We start from the raw sequence: 25,655 nt of genomic DNA, 5'->3' as shown, positions 1-25,655 counted from the left end.
TTCTCTACCCTGCTGGGAAAAATGCATTAACTCATCTATTGCAGTGAACACACACCAGCACAGCCAGTCTGTCTGCTAGTTAATCTGCTTGACCAGAATAGGGTATGTTTCTGTTTGAGTTTGATGGTTTAGCTGGTCTACAAGCATGATCAACCTGACCAAGCTAGACCAAGCTAGACAGCTAGACTAAGCTGATGGACCAGCATGACCAGCAAGACCAAGCTGGTGAACTAGCATGACCAAGATAGTCTACCAGCATGACCAATCTTAACTAAAACTGGATGCAACAGACAAGAACTGGTCAGGAACTGGTTAGCCAGCTAGTTTACCAGAATAGGATGTGTTTTCACCTGGATGATCAGCTTTTAAACCTACCAGCAAAAGCTGGTCTTGAGCTGGATTTCTTTCAGCAGGGTAGCAAGGCACATTTCAGTGATAATCCATACAGTACATTTTACAGAGTTAAACAGTACAGTTCCAGTAGAATTACAGTGTAATTGTCCAAGTAGGATAAGGCACCACCTCCCTAATCTCCTATTTTGTAACCAGGTAATCATGGGACTTTGGCATGAAAACCCCCTCCCCTAAACTCAAGCAATAAACAGAAAGATCCATGGTCCAAGACTGAGTAGCCCCCTGAGCCTCTGGTCTGATACCCAAACAATAAGATCCTAACTGTGTTGCACTGGTTTCTTGTCTTTCTTGGCTGGTTGAGGGTTGGGGAATTTGTGAATTTGTGGAGGTGACTTTAGACTTTGGGCTCCTGACAGAGGGTACAGTCTGGCCTCTGGTCAGCCTGTTGCTCCAGCTGGATGGTGACCGAGTGGAAGCTGTAGGTGGTGAAGCAGGACTGGGTGATCTCTCTCAGAACGAGCTGTGGCTCTGTGGCATCATCTGAATAGACCGACATGGGGAAACAGCATTAAAGTCACATTAGTGGTCAACCCAGCACAGCAGAGCAGATTTTCGAGGAACCTTAACTAGCAGTCTTCGCCCAGCAGATCTTTTGAATCATATGGTTCGACACCAATGATGTTTTGATTCAGTAGACATGCTGAGCCACCAGTTCTGATCATGAGGTTGGAAACCTCAGCTGAGAACGTCTCGTCTAACCTCAGTCATCTGCTTGTGAACTTGGACATCACAGTTTTGCAAATGTGGAACAGGAATAACCAGAACTTTATAGGCCAGGGGTGAGCAACGTCCAAACCTGTCCATGCTGGACTAGGGCTCATCAGGACCTGAGTTGCCAACCCCTGTGCTAGACCTAACCATATAGAAATGTCTACCTCACCTATAGCCACATGGGCAGAGAGAACAGCCTGGTTCATGGTCAAGGCCCAGATATGGAGGTTGTGGACTGCTTTTACTCCCTTCACAGACAGCAGACGTTCCCTCACCTCCCCATAGTCCACACCTGCTGGAGTTCCTGCAGGACATGCATACACTGGGTTAAGGAAATCATATTGCAAAAAACACTGAACAGCTATACAGTTATAATCACAGCTTATCATCATTATAGGTAACAGTTATAATGGTCGGTATTGTGTGGGTAACACCACTGCTCTCTGCATGGGAGACTGGGGTTTTATTCCCCACCCATAGTCTTTGGGTAAGGCTTTTAAGGGTACCGCAAACAAGATTCGCTTGTACATCATTTTGGAGCATTTCTATTGGTCTATTCATCACATAATTCTGACAACATGTAAAGAACAACTGCCAAAAAGTGAGAAGCTGCTAAAACAGAGAAGCCTTTTTTTGTCACTGCAATGATATATTCTTCAGTTCATCATACAAATACAAACCCAATCAAAGGCAGTCAAAAAGAGAGACTGGGTGTATTCTGCTATGAGCTGGCTCTTAAGATGCAGTGTCATCTGCAAGGTGAGATTGTTGTATCTCGGCTAATCGATCTTCATGCCTCAGTCATTGTGCTGTGTGCTCAAGTGCATATTGAAATGGATTACACTCCAAAGGCAGCAACGTTATGCCTCTGCTCTGTCTACAAGGCACACAGAAACCATGCAGCAATCTGATTACAACACTACTTGATACTACTGACGGCTTTTCCACATTAATCAGTGTGTCTACAGTATGTGCCCCACCCCACCACCTGCTGTCTAATCATATCACTTACCTGGTACATGTAATAAAAGAGAAATAGACATCTGAATGATTATTGTGGACAAACTGGACATACACAGATCAGACACAACATTAGCACCACTGACAGGGGAAAACATTGCTCATCTCCATCTACAGGTGCATTGGTCAAGGGGTGGGATCTACATATTAGGTAGTAAGTGAACAGTCAGTTTTTGAAGGTGTTAAAATCAAGGAAAAAGAGCAAGCATTAGAATCTGAGCCACTTTGACAAGAACCAAACTGCGATGGCTAGACAACTGGGTCTGAACATCTTCAAACCATCAGGCAGGTCTTGTGTTTTTTTTCTGGTCATGGGCACCTAAGGATCATTGCTACGATCCATGAAGGCCCCACCTCACAACTTACAGGATGCTAATGTCTTGGTGCCAGATACCACAGGACGCCTTCAGAGGTCTTATGGAGTTCACCCCTCGAATGGTCAGATCTGTTGTGGCAGCACAAGAGGGACCTACTCAATATTAAGCAGGTGGTAATAATGTTATGGCTGATCGGTGTATGGCTTTAAAGGACAATGTTATTAGACTAAAATTTATCCCAGCCATATTTGTCATATTTGCCTCCAGATCTCCTGAATTATGGTAATATGTTATTTAATATGATCTTTGATACTGAACTACACTATATGTTTATGGACACCCCTTCTAATGAATGCATTTAGCTGCTTTAAGTTGCACCCATTGGTAACACAGATGTGCAAATGCACATACAGCTTGTCTAGTCCTTGTAGTGAGATACTGCCAATAGAATAGGACTCTCTAGAGCAAATAAACATGAACCTAATAGCACCATGCTGCCTAATGCCAGGTGTGGGCTAGAGGAGTATAAAGCCCCCCAGCATTGAGCTGAGGAGCAGTGGAACTGTGTTCTCTGGAATGATGGTTGGTGCTCCATCCAACACTTTTGAGATGAGTTGTGGATGAGGTGAGGTCGTGATCACCTAACATCCTGACCTCACTAACGTGTTTCTTGCTGAATGCAATCAAATCTTCACAGTAGTGCTCCTCCAAAATCTAGTAGAAAGGCTTTCATGGACAGTAGAGACAGTTACTCCAACAAAAGCAGGATAAACATTTTTTTTAATAGCCTGGATTTCGGAAGTGTCTTCAATGTCTTCGTTCATGTTACACTACATGGACAAAAGTTTTGGGACACTTACTCATTCATAAAGAGAGAGGGAGCTGCCATTACCTTCCATTAAGACCACTAGAATGTCCCTCATGATGGTGAAGGTGGTGCCCAATACAAACAGGGAGAACAGGAAGGTGCAGATAGGGTCTGCTATCTTGTACTCAGGCTGTACAAAAAAAAAATAATAATTCCCAGATACTACAACACAACATCCACTGCCTTATTTAATGCAATGCTGGGGCAGGACTTAACACAATCTCTTACCCTGAAGAAGATGATGAGGGCGCTAACAAGCACGCTGACGCTCTGCAGAAGATCTCCTATCACATGCACGAAGGCTGCCCTCACGCTGGCATTTTCTTGTGGTTTGTTTCCAGCTGTTTTGTCTTCTGGATCATGGTGGTTACCGTTAGTGAAAGCATGGCTGTGACCATTTTTCTTTTCATGGCTGTGGTCACCACTATGGCTGTGACCATGACCGTGGGAGCTAAGACCACCATGACTGTGACCATGCCCTGACTGGTGCAAAGTGAGAGCCATTCTGCAAGCATTGAAAGAAGATGCTTGTTTTAGATGAGGTACAACAGGCATAGTGTTGATTTGCAAGTGAATGGGTCTGCTGTACATACTAAGAGCCAGTTGTAGTTTAGCCTGAGGTTAAAAACTAAGTTTATAACCCTTACTGGTGTGCTCTAAACTACAGTGCATTGCATGGATTTCAGGCAGTGAGTAAACACTGCATAATGACTCATGATGAATACCCGCTGACAACAGATGAACCACATTTCACTCACATGATGTTGGCCAGCACAGCACAGCCAGAGGTGATGAGCATGACAGTGCCCTCGATTTCATAATCATCACTGATAAGACGCTCCACTGCCAAGTACACCAACACACCAGTCACCAACCAGATGGTGAAGACAGAGAGGAGAGCGCCCAGGATCTCTGAGAATGTAAAGAGTTGCAGAAAAAAATACTTAGAGCCTGACTATCAGCTTTAGAGTCATGTTGATGCTCCACTGACTGTAATAGAGAGAATTCGGGAGAATGAGGAGTCATTGCCACTCCAGGCCGGAATGCTGCTACTACATGAGAGCTGCACATCTCAGCTTGTCCAGAAATGCATGTATACAGCTGTCCATAAGGAGGTGCTCAAAGCGTGATTTGTATTTAGGAGCAAAAAAATACCAATTCTCACAGACTGCTCATGTAAACTAAATGGCGATAAGCATGACACACTATATGTCCAAATGTTTGTGGACACCCCTTCTAATGAAATCATTCAGCTACTTTAAGTTGCCCCCATTGCTGACTCAGATATGCAGATGTGGAAATGCACACTGACAGCTTGTCAGGTCCATGCAGATAAGCAATGCCAATTGAATGGATTTTAGGGCAGATAAACATGAACCTTTATCCCAGGCCTAGTGCCAGGCGCAGAATAGAGGGGTATAAAGTCCCCCAGCATTAAGCTGTGGAGCAATGGAACTGTGTTCTGTGCTCCATCCAATATTTTTAGAAAGCCTTCCCTGGACAGTAGAGACAATTATGTCAGCAAAAGCAGGATAAAGGTTTTTTAAATACCTTTGAGGTATTTGAGAGGAAACAATGCATGAGCAAGTGTCCCTATACTTTTGTCTACCGGACAAAGAGCAGTGATCATAAAACGCACGATTAATTATTCAGTTACATGTACTGCACTAATTAATGCTCTGTATTCTGGCATAGCGTGTATTTGATACGATGCACTCGATAATTCATCTGCTATGTAACATTTACTGTATAGTGAAATTAACCTTGAATGGCTATAAAACCAATGACATGGCTGGCAAACCATATGGTGCACTTTTTCTGTAAAAGGGAGCAGGTTTGAAGGTTAGTATGGTAGTAAGGGCACAAATGGCCGTATCACAGCCTATGCCTTAAGTAATGTACAACCAATGAATAACCCTAAATATGATTTTATGGCTTGGCAACATTTTGCTGCTTATCTGGAGCATGTAGAATGTAGTGTTAGTGGTCCTAGTGTTAGAAGGGCTCTTATTGGAGTAGTATGTTGTGATTGCACAGCTATAAAATCAAACCCCAGTCTGGAAAGGGGGAGGGCAATATGGTTACCTACTCCCCAAAACATTGTGGAAATGGGCTTTTATTAGTGAGTGGGGCATTTCTCAATGCATTGTGTATTCTCTTCAGTGTGATTTTAAAGGATGATAATGTCAGGTTTGTAAGACATTCTTTTAGTGCAGAGTAGCAATATGGATTCATCAACTTTACCCATGCAAATTCATGCAAAAACAACGGTTGTGCTGTCTCACCTGCTCGATGCCAGCCGTAGTTGAGTGTGTGTGTAGCAGGCCTGGATGACAACCACAGGGAGCACAGGCTGATGATGAAACTGGTAAAGTCCACCAGCAGGTGGGCAGCATCCGTCATCACAGCCAGACTGCCAGCAAAGTACCCACCTGTTCACCCAACCATACACGCCCACGAATACAGGATGAGGCTAAAGTAGGTCATCTCCTCACAGCTACAGCAAATGAAACGCTCTCAGAGTTCTGCCTGGATTGTGGCACAACTGTGAGGCAAAGAGGAAAAGTGCAACAAGCGTACCTAAGATTTCTCCCACCATGAAGACCAGACAAACCGCCGAGACGATGTAGAGCCGTTTCCTGGCCAGTTTCTTCTCCCTCTCTCTGTCCTCGAGGGCACGACTGCTGTCATGACAGTGCTTATTGTCCTTCTGCACTGTCTCAACAGAGGACACGCTGGAAGTTTGGAAGGGGAAGAATGACAATATAAGCTAATACAGGACATAATACAGAAAAGCTGTTTTCACTGTAACTCAACTGCTTTTACTGGTAAAAACTGTCATTTTCTACAAGTATTTTTTCCTCCATTCTGAGTAGTCATATTGCCAGGATGACATTTCCCCAATATTTTATTTAACTGGTAATATTTTCCCATTGATTTAGAATTAGAATTGCATTTCTGTCCAATTAAAAAGTTTTCTTTTATTTTTCTTTTACAAGCAGACATTGTAATACCAGATTCCTGGAATTACAGTGTAGATACCTGGCATTCATATTTCTGCTAGTAAAAATGTCATTGTAATTATTTTTTATTTAATTATTTAAAATATAATTACCTGTTAGAGAGAGACGTAATGTAAATCAATAGTACCATGACTAGTCAAAAACTGCACTAATATCGTCCTAGCAATATGACTAGCCAGAATGGTTTTAGTGATATGTCTCATATTAGAGTTGATGTCTGAAATTAGAATTTCAGATTAGAATGAGTTTTAATATTAATAGCTTGTATTGCTGGTGGCATTTTGAGCTAAATGGCTTACTATAGGACCTACTGTCTTTACTAGTTAGCATTGCAGTGGAGATATCTGCAATTACATATTTTGTTTGTCAAAATAATAGTATATCTCTTTAACTTGACTTTTTTTTTAACAAAATGTGATTATAGATAAGAGAGAATGTGATTCCATGTAAACCAGAGGTAACATGTGACTAGTGAAAACTACAACAGAGATCTAGAATTTGAGATCTCTCATTTTAGGCTAAAGAAATCAGAATTGAGATGTGAAGTTAGAATTTCTACTAGGACAACTGTATTTTGCATAAGAAATTATGAGTTTTTATTAATAAATTAGAGATTGCTGGTGGCCTTTTTCACAATAAAATATATCTGAAATCAGACTTTCTTCTTGGAAAACCTCCATTATAGAGATCAGGAATTTAGAGTTTAACTAGTAAAAAGTTACCAAGAGTATCAAGGTTAAATAAATAAATAAATATAACAACAACAATAATAATAATAATAATAATAATAATAATAATAATAATAATGAGAGACATAAAATGCACACTTTAGGGAACAGATTATTATTATTATGTCTCTAAACGTTATTTTTCCTCCCTGATCCTTTAAGGGCTCTATAAAGTATATATAGCTAGGTGGCGGCTGGTATGTGGTCAGGAGGAGATTAGCCCACTGCACGCTGCCCGTTTCCCCCTAATCACTGCCCCTTGGCTCACGCGACTTTGTTATGAGTGACGTAAAATACCTTTGAACAAAACAGTGTGATTAAATCAACGTTTCAAACAACATCAGTGTGAAAATAGCCTTTGATTAGTTTTAGACAACGCTTTGAAAATCATTAACTCGCCTGCCATCAGTTTTGAGTGGACTGTCTCGTCTGGAAGCGAGGTTTAGCTTGCGGCCGCGCTCCAATATCAGCACTTGTGTCAGTATAAGTATGCTAGCTAGCTAGCTAACTAGTGTAGTTGGCTCATGCGCACTTGGTAACGCAACGTTCTGGTCGAAAAAACACATATTTAGAAAAAAACACTACGCCAAGTAACAGTAATGCGCAGAAAGTGAAAAGAGCACTAGTGCACTAGTGCACTACCGTTAGAACGGCAATAGTATGTGGTTTGGGACGCAGCCGAACTCGTCCGCACGACGCGCAGGAATCCCCGCCCCTCCCCGCCCCGCCCCTCCCCTCCCCCTCCCCTCACCACCACTGCTGCTGCTGCTGAGGATGAGGGCGCTGCGCAAAGTTTGCGCACCGTGTGTAAAAGCTCCCCCTAGCCCTCCGCCTCCACCCACCCACCCAGACAACCCAGACTACTTTAAATGAAGCCAAAAATGTTCAAATCAGCAGATAATAATAAAACAAAAAAGAAAACACACCCAGGTAATAATATCTGACTTATTTTAAACAGTTCCTGGACTCTATATGAAAGTTATTGATCTGGCAGTACTTTACCTTCCCAGTGTGATGGTGTACATGTGGGCAGCTTTGTCCTTCAGCAGCAGAGCCTTTTCCGGATCGTTTTTGATCATGGTTAGTTTCTGACTAGTCGACTAATTTCTTTAAATAATCCAGAAACTGAAATAAAAAATGTAAATCTCTCTATATAAATGTATTAACTCCGAGTAAAAGTGTCTCTCCTGTGTTTAAAATAAAGAAAGTAAAGTGTGGCTGGTGGAGAGGAGAGTGTCTCAGCTCGCCGCTCGCAGCATCCTGAGGAGTCGTCTGGGAGATGGGTGAAGGGCGAAGGGCTTTCTGAAGCCTTGTGACTCGGGACCGTGTGCAAATACTGAGGCTGCTGCTCTGCTCGCAGCACCTCGGACCAGGTCAGCAGAGCAAACCCTGCCAGAGCCGCCGGGAGCAAAACCTGAGAGGCTGGAGAGTCGAGTTAACAGAGAGAGAGAGAGAGAGAGAGAGAGAGAGAGAGAGAGAGAGAGAGACAGAGAGAGAGAGAGACAGAGAGAGAGAGAGAGACATAGAGAGAGACAGAGAGAGAGAGAGACGGAGACAGAGAGAGAGAGAGAGACAGAGAGAGAGAGAGAGAGAGAGAGAGACATAGAGAGAGAGAGACAGAGAGAGACAGAGAGAGAGAGAGAGACATAGAGAGAGACAGAGAGAGAGAGAGACGGAGACAGAGAGAGAGAGAGAGAGACAGAGAGAGAGAGAGAGACATAGAGAGAGACAGAGAGAGAGAGAGACGGAGACAGAGAGAGAGAGAGAGAGACAGAGAGAGAGAGAGAGAGAGAGAGAGAGAGACATAGAGAGAGAGAGACAGAGAGAGAGAGAGAGAGAGAGAGACATAGAGAGAGACAGAGAGAGAGAGAGACGGAGACAGAGAGAGAGAGAGAGAGACAGAGAGAGAGAGAGAGACATAGAGAGAGACAGAGAGAGAGAGAGACAGAGAGAGAGAGAGAGAGAGAGACAGACAGAGAGAGAGACAGAGAGAGAGAGAGACAGAGAGACGGAGACAGAGAGAGACAGAGAGAGAGAGAGAGAGAGAGAGAGAGAGAGAGAGAGACAGAGAGAGAGAGAGAGACAGAGAGAGAGAGACAGAGAGAGAGAGAGAGACAGAGAGAGAGAGAGACAGAGAGACGGAGACAGAGAGAGACAGAGAGAGAGACAGAGAGAGAGAGAGAGAGAGAGAGAGAGAGAGAGACAGAGAGACGGAGACAGAGAGACAGAGAGAGAGAGACAGAGAGAGAGAAGCTGAAACTATTAAAATGTATTATATTTATATTTGACAACTAGAAATTAGAAATAATTAAGATAATATTATAAATCTTATAATACCATACACACACACACACACACACACACATATATATATATATATATATATATATAGAGAGAGAGAGAGAGAGAGAGAGAGAGATTTTTTGTAATTGATCGAGTTCTCTACAGAAGATACAGAAGCTTGTTACTTTTTCTGACCTACCATTTCTCAACACACCGTATGTAACATTACTTTTGCATGCGGCACATTTCAAATTAATAGCTAATAAACAGTAATTATGCTTAAGAATATTCAGAACTGTGGTTTCTGTAAAGCATGAGAACATATTTTCACCCCTTATACCGGGGTGACCCAACTGTTACATCAGAAAAAGCAACATCATATAGACATGAAAGCTGTGATTGGCAGTCCAGGTTATTTCACCACAGTGATTTCTGAATGCTCTCAAAGTTCAAATATTAGTACTGTGTTGCTTAAATCTGATTAATAACTTCTTTGCATTATGATTATTACAATCATTTCTGTGCAGTATTTGATCAGTTGTCATTTCTGCAAATTAATGCTCTAAATAGCAAATATTTTTATTTGGAATTCAGGGAAAATGTTGTTCATGGTTTTATGAAATACAACGCAAATGTAACTTCCCCTATAAATGGTAAAACCAGAGAAATTGATAATGTAGGGTGGTCTCCATTTTCTGGAGCTATATATATATATATATATATATATATATATATATATATATATATATATATATATATATATATAGAATATACATACACACACACACAGGTAGAAGAATGTACAGGGGAATCAGCCACAGAGAGGCAGTCAAGGCAGAAGGCAACCAAGACTGTTAACGTTCCTAAAATCAGTGTTAATCCCATTCAGCAGCCAGTTCATCTAATCACTTCATCATTAAAGCTAATCAGGTGAGCTGCTGCTGGAACTAAACAAATCTACACAGCGGCTGGAGTTCAGAGAAGTCTTCTGTAAAGGCTTCCTAAAATCAGCACCTTTAGATTAGATTTTAGTACATGTGTAGTGTACATACAGTGTCGCCTTTAAAGGGTGTGTGTGGGTGTGGGTGTGTGTGTGAGAATACGTTCAAATATCCAGAACACAGGATCGTCTTCCTGTTTTTGTTTTCTTGCTTCTGCCCCAGACAGGTTGCAGCAATAAGTGAAGAGAACGTTCATCACAAGGTTTGTTGCCTCACAATTTCATGTGCTTGAAGTTTTTCTTAAGTTTACAAACTCTGACAGACCAGAGCAAACCGACGATGCATCAGGCAGAGAGTGAATAATTAAGTGAGTAAGTCTCACACATCCACATTTTCAGTTTATTTGGTTCAGGTACCTGAACATTTTACAAAGGTTGGATGTTAAAATACACGGTCGCAAATAAGTTACACAATGTTTTTTCATAGGCAATAACAGGCTCCTTTAAACCTCACAAAGAAAATGATTATCAACTCTAACGACTCTTCAGCAGACATTAATAACAATCCAAGGAGCAGTGATACAGTAAACAAGCACACCAGATGATGCTTCAACCAACACACTCCCCATGGGAATCACTGTAGACCCATCATGATTCAGCCAAACCTCTTTGGAGATGCATCTGTAACAGAAGAGCTTATGATGCTCCCAAAAAAAAGGCCTTTAAAACACTGGGCCTTATTCACCATCCGTTCTTATGAAGAAATCTCTCTGTAAAACACACCAACACAAAGATTCTCACATTCATTAATGTTTTCTTATTTGGGATTTTTTCAATTTACGAGGAAAACGGGAACCATCGTAATAAAATGGTAGATGTGAACAATTCTGCGGTTTAAAAGCGCATCATAAATCTGACGTAGACCTTTCGTTTGGACACGTCTCAAGAACAAATTTAGGAAATTACCTTGGAGGATACTGGAGAATGAGGCCCATTGTTCCTAAAATCAAATATTGATAAACATAAATTGAACTGAAGGGAGCAGTCTACCTTAACTGGTAGACTTTAAAATGTATAGACGTCCCATTAACATCAGTTCAGCCTCACATATATCATGACCATGATGAAAGCAAATGGTTATAAACATAACCATAACCATATTGTTTGGATTTCTACCATTGGAGCAATAACTGAGCACTGAGCAACCTAAAACGAGCGGACGTCTCCTTGCAGCACTTGGGAACTCCGTATTACTTTGACACATGAACGACAAGCAATATGCTGAAATCCTTTCAGTATTAAAATACTGCAGCTGATTAAGATACTGCAATGAAGATTTTACCCACAATTCACCTATTTGACTACTTCTAATCTCTAGTGAATTCCCCCAAATTCACTACAATAAATACAAAAATAGCTTCACAGCAAATCTCAAGCAACCACTACCAGGCAGGAAGGTGGCAATCTCAACAGCATGAGAGAGAGCGAGAGCAACCTACTATTACCCTTACTACAGGTGAGCAATTTGATTTGACGGTGGCTTACTGCCAAATCAAAACACTACGATCTCTGGCTGTGATGAACTACATTAGTTTAGGACTGTGTGGAACTTTGGACCAATAGCATTTGTGTGGCCAAAGGGCGTTGCTCTCCTCGAGGTCTTTGCAGTGTCGATACACAGCTGAAAGTGTCTGAACAGGTGCCACAATGCCAAAAGGTCTGAATCAGCAGGTCACAGTCAAAAGTGAAGAGTAGTTTCTCAGCATACACCCTTTCAATTTCAGGGCCGGTTATACAGACATAATGAATCTGAATGACGACTATGCACGGTCTCTGAAGCCCCATCACCCTTAGCTTCAGATTCCTACAAGTGTAATCTCAGGTATATTCAGGCTGAATACTTTGAAACATTTGCAGTGAGCTTATGAGACATGGCTTGTGTAAAGAAATCCATATTTAGAGGTGAAATAGAGGAAAAACCCTTCACACAGACATCCCAGCACATTAAAATCCTTGCTTGACCTTATACTGTCCAGGACACATCCACATACTGAGAGTATGATGGGTCAAGAGAGCACATGTAAGGTTCGGGGACAGTCCTCAGGACTAAGGTATGGGAGTGAAAGCTTGAGCTTAAGTCTTAGGTGAGGGAAGTGTGTTGAACTCAGTCAGACGGGCTGTAAAGATCACCGGAGGAGGGTAGGCGGACGTGGCCGCCCGTTACGTTGGGAAGCAGGGAAAGGTCCGGAAGGCTACTTAGGCGAGATCGGAGCTCCTTCCGCACCTGGGTGACCCGTGCCAGCTTGCGCTTGTACTCCTGAAATGCGACAAAAAATAGGATTATTAAGATCTATTTTGGGTAATATAGGCATAAAATTATCAACCAATAGCACTAAATATGACGGACAGGATGGGAACTAAAGTCAAATTGGTGGAAAGAATGTACTTCACAATTATTTTCAAAATACACTCAGTATTGGAGCACATTTGACCATGTTCATCAAATATGCCAGATGTTAGATGATCATGTTTGTACAGGCTCAGATAGGGCCTCTTCCATCTGCAAGCAAATGAATTCACTACTCAAGACTTTACTGGTAATTTCTAATGACTTAAACATAATAAAGTGTGGAAAGCACTTTTACAAGGCTATTTCTCAACTGTAACTTTTCCTTAATGAGCAAACCTTTATACCTTAATATTAAAATTAAAAAAGGATGTCTCTTTGTCGTGCCGTTGAGGTTTGAGATTTAGCAGGATACACACTACCGAACAGTCAAGAGGCATAGACCTATACAATCTGATTTGTAGAGCCCATTTTAAAAGGAGGTGATTCACCCAATCTGATTATCATTAAAGTAACATATTTCTGGGTGGTCGTTCAAAAATCTTTAAAATGACAAATTTACAGGAGAAGAAAAAAACAATTGTCTTCAAGTTTCAAAGGATGTCAGTGTAAAAAGATTTTATGCCAAGTTATTTTAGAGCATTTCTATTGGTCCATTTTAAGAAGATGAACGGAGACCTATGCTCTCAGTAGTGCCGTGGTGATCTATAACATTTAGAGCATTAAGAAATATGATCACTGTCTGGATTCAATTCCGTTGTAAAGCATTTGTGGAGAACTGTCGAACACCAGACCTTTAATTAATGTATAACAAATCCCTTTATAGATCCCAGAAAATACAAAAACTATTTGACATAATCTCTGTACTAGTTCTAGTATTTTAGAGTAGTATTTTATAAAAATTAACTATGGAATTTAACTAAGTGTAATTTAAATTAAAAGCTTAAGGCCATAGAGTTTTTAACTAGTATTTTAAATACATAAATCCATACATTATTCAAATGTGGTTTGACAAAATATGATGCATGTTATTTTATATACAGGAAGTAGCTATACCCATAATTACCCATAATTGATAAACTTCTAAAGCTAAAGGGTTAAACACACTTGAACAATGTCAAAGATCAGACAGTAAAGGATGACAAAACGTCAAGCTGGCAGACACAACTGTGAGATTAGGGTCACTATGGGACAACTGATGACCAGCTGTTATTTGGGTGGTTGGCCATTCCAAACACAGCAGTGACACTGCCATTGGTAATGGCAGGTTAGTGGGTATTTGTCCATCAGGAACATCAGCACTGCTGGGTTTAACACCTCAGTATCCCTGCTGGGTTGAGAATAGAGCACCAACCAGAAATGTGCTCAGAAAGTTACTACTGATGAAGAGCTAGATGATGACTCACTGTATATGAACATAGCTACATAGCATTAAACTGTTTATTAAAAAACAGCAACACCCCTGTCCTTTTGTGATAATTGTGCATTAACAGAGACTACCGCCAGTAACTGTAAACCTACACATGGCAGCTATGTGGTAGATATACCGGACGAAATGGCCAACCAGTTTAGGTATTAGTTGGTAATTAACTGGCTAATTTGTGAAATCATATGTACATGTGAAACCAGCAGCTTAAAAAAAAGCACACTCAGGAATTGTGTATTTACTTTCATCTTTATTTGATCTGTAAGGATGAAGACATGGCACATCACGACCTGCTGAGACCTGTCGGCAAAGGCTGGAGAGTTAATCAACAGTTAAATCAACATGAACAAAAACCTTCATCTGCTGCAATACTTACCTCTGTACATGTCAGTGACTTAAAATTCCTACAGCTATACAGTGACCCGTTTTGCACCTCTGCTCAAAACTATTTAGAGCAATAGACATTTAGTGATTACAAGATGAACTGATCTTCAAAAAAGCATGAAGGTAAAGACAAGAGACTATTTGCAACATTTAAAGCAAGATTAGTGACTTATCTTTAGGAAAGGAGCATCAAGAAAAGGTTATTATAACTTATTATATAAGTTAATATATAACCATGCAAAAGTCTGGGCTCCCTAAGAGATTTAAACTTTCAGATTATGTTAAGCCAGCTCTTAGAGCTTAATTAGCTTGTAATGGCTCCTCAAACCTTGTCCCAACCATCAGCAGCCATGGGCTCCATTAAGCAGCTGGCTAACATTTAAAATTTGGTGATGCCTGCAAAGCAGGAGAAGGCTATAAGAAGATAGTAGAAGAGTGTTTTCAGGTAGATGTTTCCTCAGTCTGTAATGTAATTAAGAAATGACAGTTAACAGAAATTATGAATTGATCAAACGTAAAGAAAGCTGATTACTGGGCTGATCAAGCAAATCAAACCCTCATGTATAAATGCAAATAACCTTCAGGAAGATTTAGCAGACTTTGCAGTGGTGGAGCACTGTTCTACTGTGACATCTGCACAAAATATTGCCTTCATTGAAAGGCATTGCCTTCATTGCCACCATAAAATTCAAATAGTCAAATGAAGGCTTATACATTTAGGAAACAAGTCCTGTAGACTGATGAAATTCAAACTGAAAGTTGTGGGTGCATGAAGACAATTGAGGTAGAATTTGGGTAAAATAACTTAAGCATGGAGGTGGATGAATCATGCTTAGGGCACCCATGCTTAGGGTGTTGCAGCCAGTGGCACAAGGAACATTTGACTGGTAAGAATATATTCACGTGGATACTAGCAAATTCAAATCAAACATTACACCACCTGTTTAATAAATAAATAAATAAATAAATAAATAAGCCAAGACCACACCTGACCACACCTCAAAACTACCTCAAGCTGAGGTTTGTGTAATGGCCCTCACAGCCCCTAACCTAACCGTTCAAAACTGCTATAACCTCACAGCTCAGAAGCTTTTTGCAAATAAGAATGGATGAAAAACCCCCAAATAAAAACTGAAACACTCCTATCTGGCTACAAACTGTTTTATGTATAGAAGCCATCATGCATGCCAAGGGTGGGGAGAGGTGTTAAAGTACTGACCATGCAGGGTGTCAAAACTTGCATCAAGCCCTTTTCCTTTCCATTTTGAAACTGTAAAAATAAAAAAAGTGCCTAAAACATTAACTTAAGAAATGTGTCATCCAACATCATGCCTTAGCTTAGCTATCCACGACAACAAATATTTAACCGGGGTGCCCAAAGTTTTGCATGCTACTGTATAAACATGCATGAGCCTGCACTACCCTCTAGTGGACAAAGCACACTCAAAGGCTGTAGAAAGGAAATGCACAAGAAATTTGAGACTTAGATGTGAAAGGTTAGTCAAGAATGTGTGAATGAAAAAGTAGAGCGAATTTACGCACTTCTAGTTTCTGTTCGTTCTGGGCTAGGCCATCCCGCTGGCTCTGTAGAAAGAGACCAAGCAGCCGCGTGAGCTGTCTCCGGTCATCGATCTCAGCCGCCAGACGCCCACTGTAGTCTGCTAGCAGCATGCAGGCCTCTTCGACCAGTCTGGACAGCCGTTCTCCTGACTCCTTATCTGAGAAACACACAACGGGCCACAAAAACACGTCAACTATTATCAAGCAAAACACCACCCAATGCCTTCCCATATAGATTAGGGAGATTAGGGTGTGGCATCAATTGAGGACGTTTTTCAAGACGTAGGTATAGAAGTGGGTCACCCATTTGTCCATCAGTACCACAGTGTTTTACAGTGTAATTACAGTGTTTTATGCAGGGCTGTCACAATTACCATTAATCCTTATTAATTTGATTAGAAATAAATATCACAATACTCAATTAACAAATCAACAATGACAGTATTTTATGTGCTTTTAAAGCAATAGAATCAACACACTTCTATGACTCTACGTAGCACACAGAGACACACACCTGTGACTCTGTGCAGCAGGGAGGAGTCCTGCACCTCAGGGGGTAGAGCAGAGATCCTCTGACGCAGGGCTGAGTCGCTTGAGGCTGCATTCTCTAGCTCCTGCAATGCCCGGATCAAATCTGCCGTCTGAGACAGAAGGAATTGTTACAATTTGGTGCAAAATGGCTGGACAGACTGTAAACAATGATATTACAGTTTCTCCAACATCCAAAATTCTTTAGTACCTGTGGAGGCTCTGCTGGGGAGCTCCGAGAGGCAAAGTCTTCATCACGTGCTTTAATCTGTTCATATGGCCGCTTCTTGGCCTTCTTTTCCCCATCTAGGACACGTGGACAACACATATAATCAAAACACTATTCATACTAATCACTTATTACTGTGAGTGTTTTTCACATGGTTTAAAAGCTACACAGCAGTCCACAGCATTGTCCAAAACGTATAACACTGTAATCAATTTCCAGGTCACACGGTATAGGAATGACATAACCTTTAGTAGCATCCATGCCTGATCAAAGCACAATATTTAAGATATAAAATAGGATAACCAAATGAAAACATATTTAACCACGTAGACATCTGATCTTCATTTACACTATATTGAGAGATGGAGGTTAGACAACTGAACACACAACATGCTGTTAAAAACACAAACGCACCAGAACAAGACTGGATCTAGATGCATCTGTCCAGTGCTCACTGATTCAGAAGTCCTGGTCTTTGTCTAGAGGTTTTCTGGTAAACTTTAGTCTTGCCCTTATGCGTTTTCTTTTTTTGTGTTTTTGACAGCAAGGTTATCCTCCTTGCTCACCTCCCAGGATAACCAAACTTGTTTGGTCTCTTTCTGATGGTAGATGGTATACTTTTCCCATCAACTGCGGTAAGAGGTCCCGGTCTCATGATGACATTTTAAGATTGCTGAAGACTTCTTTAAGCATCTTGGGGTCAGCTCTTCAGCTATACTTGCTAGGATGGCTTGATCTGGACTTATTTTAAAATGGCCTCCACTCTGGACAGTGGAATTCCAATAGCTGCAAGATCTTCAAGACATTTCTTCAGAGGTATTTATTTAGTTGTAGCACCTCCATCTCTCAATATTACCATTAAAATGAAGATAGAAATAGTCCATATCGTTGTGGTCATGCAAAAAAAAATCCTCACAGGAGAAAAGGCCTTGTGCATTTTAACTACAAGAAGGTCAAAGTAAGAAAGGTTTTATTCCAAGTCATTATTTATTATAGCCATCATTTAACATTTCTATTGGTCCATTCATCAAGATGTTTTGACACAAAATGAAGGAAAAGTGACATTCAAATTATGCAGAAGTCAAAAACAGCAAAAAAAATGAGATTTTTGTGTGATGATAATGGAAAAAAGGCTTTACAGCTGAATATCATCTTTATATAAGCAAGATATTTTGAGAGGTAGAGGAAAAGAAGAAGTCACTAGAAGTCATGTCTCAAACTAAAAGGGAATTCAATAGTTTAAGACCTCCTGCCAATCCACATTTTTGCATCTTCCCACCTCATGGTCAAGGTAATTTTACTACTACGGGACTGAAATTAAGCGGCTACTCAATTCACGCACTTTCGTCACCTCTATTTAAAAAAAACAAAAAAAAACAAATGTGATAACCAGCATTATACCCACTTACAGTAATAATGGACTTCTAGTATGACAAAATGAGCAGCTACATGTTCATAACATGCTACACAACGACTTGCCTTAAGCTGCCAACAGAATCACACCTCTGTGGAGTCCTTTGGTTGGTCTTCTGGATTTGACTGAGGTTTGCCAGACTTTAACAACCTTAAGTATCTATGCAATGCACTATGAGACTCGAGACTACAAGAGTCTCCTTGAGCGCCTCCATTCTTGAGGAAAACTATGAAAAACTGCTTTTCCACAGGATATGACTGATTATTTCCTTACATGTCGATTCACACACAGGGTTAAAAGCTGAGGCGTCAAAACTTGTACTGACCTCCTTAAATTTATGACATGGTGCATTCAGACTTGGCTCAAAAACAATATCACGGAGATACAGTATCACCTTCCCATGTAAAACTAAGGCAGTCTGAATGGGCTACAGATGAGTAAAGCCTCTTCTTCCAGTCTGGTAACTGGTCACTCTCCTGGCTTTGACAAAGTTTTGTAGCTCTGGATTTTCACCATGCACTTCCATAAAAGATCTTTTGAAGCACCACAAGACACCACTTTTAAAAACATACTGTCTCTGAGTGCAGGCTGAGTAAAACAGTACAACAGCTAAACTGTTTCCTGATCGTCACCAAGGGTCAGCATTTTATCAAGAGGACGCCATTTCTGAATTCACCAAATGTTCTCCTGGTGACAAGGACATGGATTCTGAGGTGTAAACAAATAGTCAAACTTGAATTATTTGTCCCAGTATAGTCAGTAATTTGAATGCAGTTTGGGAGCTAAACCATATGACAGGTGTACTTACGCAACACCTCTGAGAGTTTGTCCAGTAGGTCATTTTCATACACTGCTCTCTCCTGCCAGATGGACAGAACCCGATCCAGCTGCTTCTTGCAGCCATCTTCTCCTTCACTGCAGGCAATGTGAGCAAAGTCAGAATCAGTGACACCTTTAGAATACTTTAACACACTTGTCTGTCCCCAAAGAGAACTACCCCTCTACAAAAAGAGTATAACCTGTGAGGCCTCACCTGGAGACATGTTTAAAGGCATCGATAATGACCGGTGCAAAGTCCTGCGTAAACTCTGGTCCTTTCCTTTTACTGTTCTGGATGACATCGTTTGCAAGATAAAGGAAGGTCAGTTTGCGAGATACCTGGGCTGGAAAACAAAGAGAAGATAAAAGATAGAAAGATTAAACAAACAAACAAAAAAAAAAAAAAAAAGCATACACACTGAGAACCACAAATCTTGATTTCAAGCAAAAATCATCAAAAGTGCAAATGAGTAAACGGACAAGAGAAACTGGGCTTCAAATGAGTGAAGTACACAAGACCTCTAGAATGTGTACCAATAATTTTGATACTGAATTTTAAATCAGAGGTGAATATCAAGGGAAAAAAAATGCATTTTTGCCCCAAATATGTGTATAATATTTGTACATCATGGATGTATATGCACAATGTAACATTGTGTGTGTGTGCGTGCGTGCGTGCGTGCGTGCATGCATATATATATATATATATATATATATATATATATATATATATATATATATATATATATATATATATATATATATATATATATATATATACACACACATATACACACACACACACACACACACACATACATACATACATACATACACACACGCACGCACGCACAATGTTACATTGTGCATATACATCCATGATGTACAAATATTATACTTATCATGTAATGAAGTTTTCATCCACTAACAATGTAGTATGGTAATAACTGCACATACTGTAAGACATGATAAATTGAGTAACAATAAAATAACATACAATATACATACAATGTATTAAAAATAATATAGTAAAATAATTGTGTGTAAAAAGTGCGTGCGTGTGTGTGTATATATATATATATATATATATACACACACTTTTTACACAATTATTTTACTATATTATTTTTAATACATTGTATGTATATTGTATGTTATTTTATTGTTACTCAATTTATCATGTCTTACAGTATGTGCAGTTATTACCATACTACATTGTTAGTGGATGAAAACTTCATTACATGATAAGTAATTAGCTGTAAAAATCATTGCATTTTTACACTGAGTTTATTATAAGGTACTAGCCAAAAGTCCCACTAAGCTACCTGAAATTGTGGAAACAGACCTTTAGGGCTTTATTCTTTAGCAGGAAATGTTTCAACTGGATGTGCAGTGGGATGTTTAGCCAAAGTCCCTGATAAAGGATTAAAGTAATGTGAGCACAGCAGGACATTTGAACGCTTTTGAACATATTGTGAAGAGCCCATCGGCCATGCAATGCTCTTGAGATGGGGAAAGCAGCATAGTCCAGTCCCAAAGATTACTAAAACCAAATTCAGCTAGGTGTTAACCATACTGTGACGCTCAGGCACTGTTGGTGAAAAACACAAGAGGGCTCTGACAGAAGAGGCAATGTCTGAATATAGCCTTAAGTGTTACCAAGGGATCACCAAAGGTTCTTTCATAGGGAGTCTCCGATAAAGCTGCAGCTTAGTTCTCCTGGTTACTTATACACTGGCCTCTCTTGAGGTTTAATCAACAAAGGCAAAATACACACTCGCTATAGCAACAGCAACCCATGGAAACAAAGGGTAGATGATGTACTGGGCCTGAGACAATTCTACTCCACTATAAGAGTTTCTATGGGACAAGACTGGATTGTTAGATTCTGGTTAATACGAAACACTCAAAGTTGAGACACATTATATGGAGAAAAGTATTGGGACACCTGCTCATTTATCGTTTCTTCTGAAATCAAGGGTATTAGAAAGTTCAGTAACTGTCTACTGTCCAGGTAAGTCTTTCTACTAGATTTTGGAGAATTGCTGTGAGAATTTGGTTGCGCACAGCGAAAAGAGCAGCATTACTGAGATCAGGATGTTAGATGATCACCACCTCATCCCAAAAGTATTAGATGGAGCACCGATCATCTCAGAGAACACAGTGCCATTGCTTCACAGCTCAATGCTGTGGGGCTTTATACTCCTCTAGCCCACACCTGGCATTAGGCAGCATGGTGCCAATAGGTTCGTGTTTACCTACTCCAGAGTGTCCTATTCTATTGGCAGTACTTCACTCCAGGAACTAGACAAGCTGTGTGTGCGCATTTGCCCATCTGTGTCAGCAATGGGTGCAACTTAAAGCAGCTGAATGCACTCATTAGAAGGGTCGTCCAGAAACATTTGGACATAGTGTATTGTGTATTACAGTAGCAGCAGTAAAACATGACCCACAAAGGTCACAGTGTGCCCTTGATAAATGGACACTAAACAGGTCCATCCACTGATCATGGATAAGTGCTTGTCACCCTGGCTAACGTTAGGCCACATGTTCGGATAAAAGAACGTCTTGCTGCAGAGAGGAAATCTTCACTGAAGTAAAGAAGAGTGTGGTAAACTGAACGCCATCCTGAGGCTGCAGTTCAGTAATTAAATGAAGAGGCTCCAAAATTCAGTCATCCCAGAAAATGGTGGGAAACCTGTTTGGGATAAAGTTCATGATAAAGCTGCATAACTTAACATTTATATGTCTAAATACGCAGTCATAAAATAATCCCAGGCCAGTCATAAACACTAACGATTGATGCAGAAACCTTTGTGATGTACCGGCTGTGGCCTGGGCAGACACCCCCCACTCAAACAAAAATGGAAATTGATAAACGTGCTAAAAATCAAGGAAACAAAAAGAAATTAAAATAAGAAATTCAGAAACATTATTATAATAAACTCTTTAAATTATCATGTTTAAAACTTTTAATTCAGCAACAATTTAAACATTGAAATGAAGCAATGCAAACAGAAATTAATATTGAATGTTTTCAAATTCATGAATCCTGTGCCATTATTTAAAGATCACTGAAGGAGAAAATCAATAGATTAGTCAATTTATCTGAACAAATAGCCAAAAGATTAAGTAAAATTATAAATGTAATTTGTTTAGTTAATAGTTTTCATTAAAAATAAATAAATAAATAAATAAATAATAATATCTAATCGTCTGCCTTGGGATCAGTGATGAATTAGGTTAATTAATATCTTCACCAACCTACTAATTTAAATATTCACAGTTAACAAGTAGTTCACAACCAATCAAGTTCTGGATTACAGCTACAAACTCCAAAACCAAGCAGCACGTGAAGCAGCAATCTGTAGTGAAGTTAGGACTGGGCAATATGAGGTAATACTTTATTGTATCATAACTTTTGTTAGTGATATGCAATATGTCTGTTTAAGAACCATAACTACCATTTGGAGATACTGTTTTTCGCATTTACAATGCACATATACTGAAATAAAGAAGTATAAGAAGTATTGCCAATAGAATAGGACTCTCTCAAGCAGATGAACATAAACCTAAGGGCACCATACCTAATGCCAAATGTGGGCTTGAAGGGTGTAAAGCCCCCACTCCCCCCACCCCCAGCATTGAGCTATAGAGCAAAGGAACTGTGCTCTCTGAAACGATACATGGCACACCATCCAATACTTTTGGGATGAGGTGGGGAGTTGAGGATGAGGTAGGGTGGTGGTCGTCCAACATCCTGACCTCAATACCACTCTTGCTGCTGAATGCAATAAAATCCTTACAGCAATGCTCCAATGCCTTGTAGAAACAGCCACTCCAACAAGAGCAGGACAAACTCATATATATATATATATATATATATATATATATATATATATATATATATATATATATATATATACCTTGAGTTCTGCAGGAAAAAAATGAATGAGCGGGTGTCCCAATACTTCTGTCCATTAAGTGTGAACATATAGCGCTAACCAACTGCTCTATTTTTACATGCATTATGCTCACTTTCATTGCGACTTTTTCATTGCGCCTAATGCGTGAATATGTATTTGCAATTACACATACAGCTACAGCAACACTGCAATTTTCTTCTGTATTAATAAAGCACCTCTAATCTTTTCCATTATGTTTCTCACTGGGAATTTTACCAGGCTAACCATTATGATCATCGGTGACCATACATTTACTTAAGTTTGCAGCTCTAGGGTGGGGAAAAGGCTTATTTAAAATTGTATAAACCCTATAATCTAACTTAAACCTCTTTAATAATCCATAATAAACAGAAAGAGAAAGGTCTTACACAGTCCCAGCTGTTTCATCTGGTTAGACTGGCTAAGCCATTTCAGCTTAGAAAGCCATGCTGTCTGCAGGTGTACACACACACACACACAGAGACACAGAGACAGACAACCACACACACAAGCCCACAGATAATGACTAGATAATGAATATCTAGTCCAAGATATGATATTTATTAGTCTTTGCAGGGAAAATGAAAACCTCAGTGTTTAAGCTCAAATTTGAGATCTGCTTTAAAAAGAGAGGGGAAACCACGAGGATCCAATATGGCCTCCAATGATCCCTAGCACCAAGTAGATGGAGAAAAGCATGATTTTAGAAAAGCTCATCCAGCATCACTCCAGAGTTATTTAGTGCTGGTGTTCATGAACCAGCTATCTAAGAGACGGTCCACATGTGCTCAGCTACAGCAGCCTTATCTATATAGATACAACAGCTGTGTGAACATGCTCAGCAGGCTGCTGTGAGCTTAACAGTGAGCTTAGCACAGCCAACACGGGGCTAACGTGAAACACACAGGTGGGTTGGTTTGCTAAATAACCTTAAATTAACGGTACAAGCATTAATACAGATATAGCTTTAGCCTAAAAGCTTTAAACGGGGTCCCCACGGCGAGGCTGCGAGGCTAGGCAGTGGACGGTTGCTCAGTGCTAGCTAGCTAGCTAGCAACCTAGTGCTAACCATCCAACCAGGCAGCCAAACACAGGCAGTTTGGCATTAATAATTAATAATAGCTTACAAATGAATAAAGTTGATAATTAGAGGATGATGCTCAAAACTAGATACACTCAGTTTTAAAGGCAGATATAAGCTAAGAGTCCCGCTAAATAGCTAGATAGCTAGGTGGCTAGGTAGCTAGCTAACGTTAGCTAGCTAAGTGTACACCGCGAGTCCGCTTACTTGGCTCCTCCAAGTCGGTCCGGTCACCTTAGTTTGAACAAAATGGGCCCAATTTAAAAGCAGCAAAGCTGTTTAGGTGTTTGGGGACACCGGTGGGGTCTGCTTACCTTTCTTCAGTTCGCTAAACCAAACTCGGACGATGGTTTTCGAGTGTTTTCTGTGGTGGATCAGCCATAGAGACAGGGTCTGGACGCTCTGCTGAGAGTTGCTAAGTTCTGCCAATTTCTTCTCCAAAGCCGACTCGGAGAAAGCTGACATTGTCCTTCTGAATGACCTTTCCGAAATCTACTGAATGCTGTCCTCCACAGCAAACACTCAACTCTCCACCAACCAAAACAACAACATGAAAAAGCAGCAAGCAGCAAACAGCCACCGCTAGCAGCCCATTCTCCCCAGCCGCCACCGAGGTTGAACAGAGCATGCGCAGTACAGAGTCCTGCACTGTAATTTAAAGGGGCATGGCTGTGGCTGTGGCTGTGATGGGCTTTTCCTCCAAACTGAGAGAGCTTATGCACTTAAAAACATGTAGTTTCTTCGACTTGGTCTCTGGCAGCCTTTATTGGTGTCTAATATGTGATTTAAAGTTGCATACAGTTGTAAAGATTTGAGTATCAGCCTTACACAACAGTGTTGGATGGAGGGCACTGCTTCAGTAGGCCCTATCTAACCCCTGCAGGTGCTGCTCTCAGGTCACTCTGAGGTCTCAGTCTCAGGCCCAGTACCTCATTATTATTATTATTTTAATTAATAAGTGAATTGTTATGCCATTATTTCGAGCTATCTGATTATTTTGATCTCATTATGTTGAGACACTAAGTCCCTTTGCCTATGCTTTCTCTTGAGATATGTTCTTGATATTTTGAGTTTTTAAAAGGGTTCAGTCATTATTTTGAGATGTTGTTTCATTATGTTGACATACCAAGTTTATTTTTTTTATGCGAAATCATAATACTTATGCTTTCTCTAAAGAGACTTTCTCAGTATTTAGAGTTTCCCCATTATTGAAATAACAGTTCATACATAATTTATTCGTTATGATGGAAAAAATAATTGTTCTTTCTTGTAAGTGGTGGGAAAACAGTGTCTTTAATAGAAAATTAAAACACAGGTTATTTATGATTATTAAAAAAAGTGGTATAGCATTATTACAGCCAACCTGAAATCAAAATGGACCCTTTTGACCTTGATAGTTCATAATTTTGATTGTGTTAAACATAATTCATCACATCATGTTACTTAAAGACAAAATGTCTCATTTATTTGCAATCTTTCATCAACATGCATGGCTGTGCATTGCTCAACAGTGTATAATAAAATAGATATAACAACAATAACAAACATCTTGCTCGTCCTGTAAAGCCTATTGTCCTGTTTTGTTTGGACTGTGATTCCAGCTACAGGCTACAATAATT

General features: G+C 40.1%; 1 protein-coding gene across 3 annotated transcripts; it reads right to left on the bottom strand.

Moving 5' to 3' along the window:
• Positions 1-260: 260 nt before the first annotated feature.
• Positions 261-24,639, bottom strand: slc30a8 (solute carrier family 30 member 8). 3 transcript variants are annotated; one of them, XM_072676290.1, is made up of 14 exons: positions 24,351-24,639; positions 19,226-19,355; positions 19,001-19,107; positions 16,761-16,855; positions 16,536-16,662; positions 16,004-16,179; positions 12,470-12,621; positions 5,911-6,056; positions 5,616-5,762; positions 4,089-4,242; positions 3,547-3,835; positions 3,355-3,460; positions 1,295-1,429; positions 261-894 (listed from the first exon to the last, which is right to left on the bottom strand). In XM_072676290.1, the coding sequence occupies exons 1-14, from the start codon at positions 24,499-24,501 to the stop codon at positions 749-751; spliced, it is 2,061 nt and encodes a 686-aa protein (XP_072532391.1). In that variant the 5' UTR covers positions 24,502-24,639; the 3' UTR covers positions 261-748. The 3 variants fall into 3 exon arrangements, with proteins under 3 accessions (XP_072532391.1, XP_072532390.1, XP_072532389.1); XM_072676289.1 differs by lacking the exons at positions 261-894; positions 1,295-1,429; positions 3,355-3,460; ... (2 more) ...; positions 5,616-5,762; positions 5,911-6,056 and having other exon boundaries at positions 12,529-14,377; XM_072676288.1 differs by lacking the exons at positions 261-894; positions 1,295-1,429; positions 3,355-3,460; ... (3 more) ...; positions 5,911-6,056; positions 12,470-12,621 and adding an exon at positions 14,308-15,731.
• Between the last annotated feature and the right edge of the window lie 1,016 nt (positions 24,640-25,655).

This window comes from Salminus brasiliensis, chromosome 3, assembly GCF_030463535.1.
Source record: "Salminus brasiliensis chromosome 3, fSalBra1.hap2, whole genome shotgun sequence".
NCBI classification, from domain to species: Eukaryota; Metazoa; Chordata; class Actinopteri; order Characiformes; family Bryconidae; genus Salminus; species Salminus brasiliensis.
The sequence above is the reverse complement of the archived record's forward strand: the minus strand, read 5'-3'. Positions and strand labels throughout refer to the sequence as shown.